General features: G+C 32.6%; 1 protein-coding gene across 3 annotated transcripts; it reads right to left on the bottom strand.

Moving 5' to 3' along the window:
- Positions 1–1,047: 1,047 nt before the first annotated feature.
- On the bottom strand, positions 1,048–3,570 carry LN (zinc finger protein JAGGED). 3 transcript variants are annotated; one of them, XM_026127329.2, is made up of 5 exons: positions 3,312–3,570; positions 3,106–3,200; positions 2,441–2,578; positions 2,111–2,198; positions 1,048–1,901 (listed from the first exon to the last, which is right to left on the bottom strand). In XM_026127329.2, coding segments are annotated over exons 1-5 (777 nt in total). In that variant the 5' UTR covers positions 3,314–3,570; the 3' UTR covers positions 1,048–1,447. The 3 variants fall into 3 exon arrangements, with proteins under 3 accessions (XP_025983114.1, XP_040869168.1, XP_025983115.1); XM_026127330.2 differs by having other exon boundaries at positions 1,049–1,901; positions 2,441–2,572; XM_041013234.1 differs by lacking the exons at positions 3,106–3,200; positions 3,312–3,570 and adding an exon at positions 2,926–3,038 and having other exon boundaries at positions 2,441–2,572.
- Positions 3,571–9,266: the final 5,696 nt, after the last annotated feature.

Genomic DNA, 9,266 nt, shown 5'->3' with positions numbered 1-9,266 from the left:
GAATTCGTGCCGCATCAGCCAATGTTGCTATTGCCATTGAATATTTGGATCTACCATAAACACTGCCACTAAGTCACTAATCATCGCCTTTCCTTTTCATACGATACAAACCATTTTTACCATCCCTAGAAAAAATAAATTTCATCACTTATTAATGGTTTAGCAGATTTGCCTTTGTTGAGTCAAGGAATTAATGCTCCTTGAGTGAAAACACGAACTAAACTATATAACACGAACCAAAAATATATAGGAATAGTAGAAGCCAAGCCAGAATATACCTTTTTAAAATATTTTTTATGAGGATAATTTACTTATAATAAAATCCTCACTTACTGTGCGTAAAGGAAGCACAACCTATATACAAAGAAAAATATATCCATTTCCAACAGAGAGGAGAGAACTAGTCGGTAAATAAAAGTATTGAAAACAAGAGAAAAGAAAAGAAAAATCATGCTAATAATGTGGTTTCATTATTTCATTATTTACACGTGTTTTACTGTTTCAAGAACGATCATGAGCTAGTTATGGCTGTGTATATATTTCTCTAAGCTGCTGCATTTGGTAGAAGCTCTTGGAGCTGACAGCAAGAGTGTTTTTATTCCTTAGATAGTAGTTATGTTCGGTATGTACCAAGCAAATTAAATATAGCTGCATTCACTGTCTGCTGCTAAAAATAATCTCGATCTGTATTTTAACATTTTAAAATAATTATTTACAATATCGTAGAAATAGGGAGGGAGGATAAAGCTTTTCTTTAAGAAGAAATTAGATATTTTGGCAAATTTGATTGTTTGAATATCCTATTCCGGAAGCATTAATTCAGCAAGATGGTTTTTTCGCAAGAGGACTCCAAAAATTCTGTGTCATTACCCTAATTGTGCTAGCATAGTGTGACAGTGAGACCATAAAACATTTCAAGAAACTAGAAGATCCCAATTTTGGTTTGGATAGAGAGAGTGAGAGCGATCGAGAGTGACGGGGGGTTTTAGAGATTTTGGAATAGCAAATTAAACACAAAAACAGGCATATATAAAATAGAAGGATGTATATATAAAATAGTAACAGAGATAGATATTACTTACTAGTTACTAGTGTAATATAATAGAAGGATATTGAAAGAACAAATTACTGAGAAGGAAAATGGTTGTAATTTGGCATGCAAAGGAAAAGGAGTTTGGAAAGTTTCAGTTCAAATCTAACTGGTTGTCCAAGCTAGCTAGCTAGCTACCAATACAAAAGGCGATGTTGAGAAGAAATCCCACCCACAACTCCAAGCCAAAGTAGCTGAGCGTGTCCATGAGCTCAAAAGCTGTCCCTGGTTACTGTAGATAAACCAAAAACCACCTCTCTCTCTCTCTGGATTGCGTGTCTTTATGATGATACCACATAACATAACAGAAACATAACACAAACCAAAAACCACTCAAACAAAGAATCTCTCATCTCTTTAGAAACCATCTTGAAACCGATTGATCGCTGAGGGAGGATCCAAACGATCCTGTGCACCTGAATAGCCCCTTCCCCAAGTACTCAACCCTTCCTCCTGCACTGCAGACCCCTCCTTACCACCAGCGAATCCGCCACCTTGCCCCACCGGTGCACCAATGCACGTGTAACTCCTTGTGCTCTCTCCTCCAACATAGTGTCCGTGGCTGCCACCACTCATCACGTGGCCCACATAGTAATCGTTCACTGCATGCTGGAGAGGGAAGTGTGATGACCCAAATGACACTGGCCTCGTAGGTGAAGGGTATAGGTATGGTCGTTGCGGTGGCGGCGGCGGTGGCGGGGATGGTGGCATGTGAGTTGAGGATGAACCTGAGAAGTATCTTGGGAATCTTAGAGGCACTGTTGGGTCTCCTGAGGGATGATAACCCCCCGTTCCTATTGTTTGGCAGCATCTGAATTGAATATTATCACAAATAAATCGCAGTATCAAACAGTGTCATGCTGAGTACCCAAATATTATGTGTTATACCTTGAAAAAACAACGTTAACAAACGCTAAAGAACCCACAGAAAAACAAGTATTTGAGAAATGAAATATATAAATGTTGAACAAGAAGAAGAAATAGGAAGAGAATCGCTGCATGGAAGTAATGGGTGCATACCCTAAGTGAGGGGCACCTTGTGCAGCAATGTTATGATCACAACGAAAGACCAGTTGACGAGCCTGGTTCAGCGTCTCCGTTTCCCTCTCTGCTCAAAACAATCACAAAAACAAATAATAAAGCAAAGCAAAAAGAAAAAAAAAAAACAGCTGAAGGGGCCCTCTCGATGATCGAATTTCAGCAATCCAACAACACAACATTTTGTGATTGAAATGACAAGCTTTCATGGCCAAATCATTAACGGCCAGAAGAGATTTGGTTCTTGTGAGAAGGAGTGGTAAAAGAAAAGAGGAAGAAAATATAAAGTATAATAATATAGGTGGTACTAGCCTTGGCGGTGGCGGTTCATGTGTCCCCCAAGAGCCTGAGACTTGCAGAACTTGAGGGAACAAAATCTACACTCGTAGACCTTCCCACACTCGTCTTTTCCATCCTTCCCGCCGCTTTTCTTTTTCCTGCAACCTGCAACTATAACCATCCAATTAAAGCAACTTCCATGACACCCTTCTTTGCCTTTAACTCCCCATTCTCGATTACCCAAATCCTCCATCAAATCAATTCAATTAATTAACTTACCGCTCGCCCCCAAACAACTACTTTTCTTTTTTTTAAGTTCTATTCTATCACCTAACTACTTTTATGTTTTTCTTATTTTATTTTTTCCATAACTTTTAAGAGATACTATAACGAAGTAGAAGAGGAAAAGGAGAAGAAACAAAAAAAGAAAAGAAACGTATACAAGGACAAAACAAAAAGAATAAAAAAATGAGGAAAAAAAAGTGTGGTGAACACTGTTTCATGGTCAAGGAATATACCACAGGGATGGGTAACAAACCACGGGCAGTGTTCAACTTTGTTTCCTGTGAAAAGTGAAAGGCTTCCCATGGTGGTGTGTGATTGTGAAATAGAATTCGGTAAATAGAAAGAAAAAAAAAGTGTTCCTTTGATATTTCAGCGTGCATATATATATATATTGGTATGATCATGAAGTTTACCGGATGAAGAGGTATGGTCTTCGAGGACTTGTTTGCCATCTCTAGAGTACTCATCGGGCAAATTGTTAAGATCTAAGGGGTTTCGTTCTGGTCTCCTGTAAAGGAACAACAAAGTCATAAGAGAGAGAAAGTTAAAGGGTTTAGAGAAGGAGAAAGAGGAGGAAGAAAAGAAGGGTGTGAAGGTGTAGTAGTGGGGGAAGACCTACATGGTACCGACAGAGAGAGAGACAGAAAGGGGAAAAATGATGTGAGGCAAACACTCTTTCTTTCAGATGGGGTGGGGGTAGGGATAAAACTAAAGCTTTTTACAAAAAAATTTAGACTTTCAGTTTGAGACTGCAATATAGAGGCTGGTTGAGTGATGGTAGAAGATAAAGAGCTTTGAAAGTTCTCTATCAGTTCCTCTGCCACTCTCTCTCTCTCTCTTATCTCCCCCCGCCCCCCCACACAAAAATTGAATGAATAATTGGACAGTGGGTCTCGTGACTTTAAAAAAAGAGAGTGTGAGAGTGAGTGTGGAGGGGGGGGGCGGGGGGGGGGGCTTAACTTAATCTGGTTTGGTTGAGACTTGGGAAATGATAGGACAGAATTAGAAAAGGGCAAAGATATGTGATTCGGAAACATGTTGCTTTTGTATTAATTATTCCTATTTAGTAATCTATAGAGAATTTATATTAATATAATAAATATATACAACAAATAAGAGATAAAAAGAAACATGTGATAAAGTGAATTATATGATGAAGAGATATATAAAAAAAATGACTATTTCATTTATGCTAGTTATTATATAATTTTATTGCAAAAATATGATGTTGCATAGATATATGATACTTCTGCATCTAGTTTTTTTTTGTTTTGCCCTAGCTAGAGCTATCAACAAAGGGTCCAAAAATATTCAAACAATATCAGTCAAATACACTGAAAAAAATAATTAATTAATATCTCAAAAGAAAATCTTTACCAACAAAGGATGTCCATCAAATGTACAGTACAAATCTTTGAGCATTAAAGGTTGCCCTAAGAATGAAAGATGACATTTATACCAGAAAGAAAGCAAGACAAGGCATAGGGTACGTAGACATTTTGCGTGGTTATTGTGCTTAAAGAGGGGGGGCATGTTTGAGAACAGTTCGTGTATGGTCCACAATAGCTCAATGCCTCCTTCTGGGGGTAAAATTCTACCCAGGGGACTTAGACTTGCATCAAGGAAGGGTTGCTATCAGTATCTATCATTAGGGTTTTTTGCAATCTAAGCTGAGATAGACTCGACCCCCCACTTGTTGTTTTATTCTTTGAAAGTTGCTATATCTCATAGATTACATATACATAGTCCTTTTCATGAAAAAAGTGGAGAAATATATGAACTTGAATTTTCTTAATGTATGTCTCACATTCATCATTATATTCTCTGTTGGCTTTAGATGCGTTTTCTTTGAATCCAAACACTATAGCTCCATCTCTAATGAGTGATTCCTTTATAAGATAGTTAACTAGTTAGCTAGGTAAAACAAAGTGTTCTCCAAATTAATATGCAGAAGCAATTAACTGTTTTACATTTTTTTTTTAAAAAATAGTGGTGGGGGTTATTGATTACTATCTAGTTTAAAGCTGAGAGAAAAGTATATATACATACTACTAGTACAGGTCAAAAAGCTAGCTAGCTTTAACGGTTGAAATAATAATAATTACCAGCTGTTTTAATTACTTGGTAATTAAGGGCTGGGTCTTGATTTGGAGCAGCATATATGTGTAAATGGCAAAAAGAAACAATAGTTAGAGGGGCTGATGTTGTCCACAAGCTGATCAGTGCTTCCCCCACCACACACCTGAAATGGATATAAAGGAGAAAGAAGACACAACCTAATAAGAGGGCTAGCTAGGCATTAAAATCAGGTGATATTCATGGACCACACTACTGCAGCTGGCCTTGACTAGCTGGTTGGTATTATGAAGGAAATGATATGAGACACATTCGATATTTTCAAAACCTAGACCCAAAGATTCATGCAATGACCGCGCCCCACCTATCTGAAATTTTTCTTGCAAGTGTGTGTATATATATCATTACTTTTCAAGTGGTCCTTCACGAATTTAAGCAGTAAATCCAACAAACATTTCTTCCATGTTCAGAACTCTAGCAAGGCAAACTTACAAACCAGTAGAGGAAATTGTCTTCATCATCATGTTGCCTTCCTACCTAGCTTCCCTTCAAGCAGTCAAAATTTAAAATTGAAAACTTTTAAATGTTACCTTTCCTTGTGACAGAAAGTGCATGAAATCAAACCCGTCAATTAATTATATTTTAGGCAAAGAAATGAAACAAACAAAGCCAAAGATTGTAAATTACATGAGATCGAGTTTTAGACCATGAGAAATACCAAAATAACATCAAGTATTAAAACTTTCATATTTCAAATTTACAAGGAGTGTTGGATTCTATTGATAAAAACGTGGGGAGGAGAATATCTGTTCCAGATCGTGGTACTACAAATCAGATTATGGTGATATGTATTAGAGGAAAAAAGTTTCCTGACAAATTCATTTGAGCCGAGGGGTACTGTAAGCGCTTAAATGATGCAATCTCAAGAGGTTTCGACTTTCAACTCTAAACATACATGAGGCGGGGAACCAACAGTAAATATACCACTAGCAAAACTTTCAAACCAAATTAAATCAAATCATTCTTTGAAACCAAACCGAATTACCCTGTCTATAATTGTATAGTTAACTATTTATAAACAATTCAAAAGTTTCTTCTTTTATCGGTAAAGTTTGACGCCAAGTGTAGTAGTAAGTAGTTCATAACAATATAAATCCACCATGGGACCAATATTAAAAGGAATCTCGAAAAAACACTTATTTCGTATGAAAAATAAATCATTATCAAAGATTTGTGATAATGTTTAAAATGTTTAGGATAAGATTTTTTTTCTCTAAGAATAAGCATTTTTTAATGCTAATTTTATAAATTTATGGAAAAGACTATTTTTTTTACTGAGAATTCTATTTAATAATAATGATTTTTAATATATATTTTAATTAATTAAAATGTTTCTTTATAAAAATAAAAATATGTACACAAATGGACCGAAGCATGTGAAGAAAGTCCATGGATTACCTTTGACCATTTAGTTTGAATTTGTACCTAACGAGTTGATTTAGCCGTGAACAAATAACAAGATGTGCAAATTGAGATATGATTATCTTTAGTCTGAGAAATATCTTTTTGAATCTTCTGCTCCATCGTAAATGATCCGCCTTACCTGACTAAAAAGATAGATTAATTAATGTTTACACAGATACGGACAGCACCTTTCATTAAAATCGGGTAGCATAGACTATGTATATCCAAAATGAATCGTTATATTATTATTATTTATTGTTTGCTTAATTTGTACTGCTATCATTTAAGTTGTAGTAACTCTGTGAAAAAAAAAATGGTAACTATTATGTTTTGTCTAAATATTTTAACTTTCCCCTTGGTCTCTATTTATAAAACATAATTTTGAGAGAAAAAATTATCTTTTTTATAAAATTATTTTAATTATCTTGTCTATTAATTATTTTTAATTAAAATATCCTAAATTATTTCTTTTCCTTTCTATGGAAATTGAAGATGTATAAGTTTATAAGGATAAATTTAAAAAATATTATAGTTATAGATAAATTTAATGTTAATAATTAAATTAACAAACATTTTTAATAAGCATAAATTAATTAATAATATCTTATAATTAAGAATAAAAACAGTAATTTTTGTGTTAAATTTTCTCCAAATTTATATCCACTAAGTTGATCTCGTGAGAGTTTAGCAAAATAATATGCATGAGAATTTAAGTTCGATCATCAATAATTCTATTATAGAAGTAAAAATAAAACTCTCAAATTTTTAACTTTTATTCCATTGCGTTAGAAAAAATAGAACTAACTCCACCCTACAAACAAATCGAAATCAACAAATACTGTACAGCATAATCCGAAGAGAAAATAATATATAAACTAACATTGTAAAAAAAATTATGTTATCATTCGGTTACACACTAACATATATAATAAATTTATTAATTTTTATAATAACTACTTAATCGATCATGCAAAAATAATTTACATTTAATTCAGTGTAAAAAATGCTCATTAATCTCTTTATAAAACCAAAGAGAAGGGGAAAAGTTGTTGACTAGTTGATCAGTCTTAGGGCCGTGAACATCGATAAGGCAATTTTAAAATGTTACTAATTAAAACTTGTTTGAACGTCAAGAAAGAAGTTTTTTCACTACATTAACGAATATTTACTATAACTTATTTGACACAATATTTTATTTAAATTATCACTTTTTTATTCACTTGTGTTATTCACAAAATAGCTCCTTTCCGTAGACATTTTGTATTAATAAAATACAATGTGAATGCATTACTAGAATATTGAAAAAGAAAAGGACCTCACATATTAATAACGAGCAAGCCTTTTTTGTTTTGGTATGGAAATGACTCTGTTGCCTATGACCTAGCCAAACCACCGAACGATTGGGGTTGTGCAGTTCTTATTATATATATATTGATGGGAGAAATTCAACAATGCTAATGATCAATTGTTTTTATTTTATTTTAGATAAGCTCCCGATTTGTTTTATTCAATTATATTCATAAGTTATAAAAAAATATCTCTAAACCTTGGAGTAATTAAAACACAATTTTAAGTAAATGCCTTTCAACGCAACTAGTTAATTAGTGCAATGCATTCTTTTAGGTTTTAATGTATGATTAATTAATTGTCAAGAGACTTAGTGAGTATTTAATATAATATAAATATGCTTCAGGTTATGAATTTTAAGTTTTGAATATATTATTATTTACTTTTTGAGTAATAAAGATAATAAATAATTTTATGTATTTTTAGGAATTGAATTAAAAAAGAATTTTATAAATTAGTAAATTAATTATGAATAAAAGTTGTATGTAAAAAATCTTGTATATCACAAAGAAATTATATTTTGGATTCGAAAAAGGTGAAACTGATTTTAATTTATAAATAAATCATTACAAAAAAAAATTATGTATTGACAATTTAAGTGAAATTTACTCTATTACATATATTCTCTAATGATATTTTTCGGTAATATTCTCTCCATTTTCATAACAAATAACAAAGTAAAACGAAGCAAAAATAAATCATATGTTTAGTTATATATGTGAGATAATGCCTAATTTCCTGCTATATAAAAAAATTAAAAATATTCATGGCTATTACATATGTTTTCTTATAAGCAACATAAGACTTTTAAAAAAATATTTATTAGATACATTTAAAATCTTTAAATCATTTTTTTACGTGGATAAAAGTTTAAACCTCAAATATTATTTTTTGTAGAAAATAAGTCAACTTTCTTACTACAAAATCTAACTCCAGGTTGTATGAATATAATAAAAATATCAATATTTTTAAGGATGAATAAAACTTTCCTCGTTATGCATTCGGGAGGTTGTTAGTTTGAGACCCCATTCATTTCCTTAAAATGAGATAAGTATAATTTTTTTGATAATTATTTGAATCGAACAACTTTTTCTTGCCTTGAATTGAAGTAATACCTGTTCTCCCCAAAAAATTTCTACCGAAAAATAGTTGACAAGGAAATAAAATTTGAAGAAATGATTCTTTATTTTTTATAAATACAAATATTAATTTGTTAGTGAATCCAATTAATTTTCTTTCCCTGCTACAAAACTGGAAAAGGTTTTTAGAAGACACATACTACAAAACTGGAAAACATACCTGATTAGAAGGGAGGTGGGGGGAGGGGAGGGGATGCATAAAAAAAATTATCCCACTATCAATGGTAAAGGCTAAAATTTGTTATAGGAATAAAGTTTTTATCCCTAAAAATTTTAGGAGGATTTAATTATGTCTCTTATGGTCCAAGTTCTGTGTAATGTATTACCTTCGTAGCGTTCGATATTTTAGATACTCATTAGCGATGTTCTAGGATATGCCTACAACCTTACTCTTTTATGATAACTCATTGTAATTCCCTTCTTAATTTCTTATTATTTTAGTTGCTTTTTTTTTCTAATTAGCTCATTGACAGTAGATCTAGTTTTATTACGGGAACGGTTTAGAGCAAATTTGATACTATTCTTGTCATATCCAAGATGCCCTACTT

Source organism: Glycine max, chromosome 20, assembly GCF_000004515.6.
Source record: "Glycine max cultivar Williams 82 chromosome 20, Glycine_max_v4.0, whole genome shotgun sequence".
In the NCBI taxonomy this organism is placed as follows: Eukaryota; Viridiplantae; Streptophyta; class Magnoliopsida; order Fabales; family Fabaceae; genus Glycine; species Glycine max.
The sequence above is the reverse complement of the archived record's forward strand: the minus strand, read 5'-3'. Positions and strand labels throughout refer to the sequence as shown.

What these genes read in the sequence shown, in the direction of transcription:
- LN (XM_026127329.2), bottom strand. An exon ending in AGACCATACCTCTTCATCCG is followed by an intron (nt 2,579 to 3,105) that starts GTAAACTTCATG and finishes GGATGGTTATAG; the next exon opens with TTGCAGGTTGCAGGAAAAAG. An exon ending in CATGAACCGCCACCGCCAAG is followed by an intron (nt 2,199 to 2,440) that starts GCTAGTACCACC and finishes TGTTTTGAGCAG; the next exon opens with AGAGGGAAACGGAGACGCTG.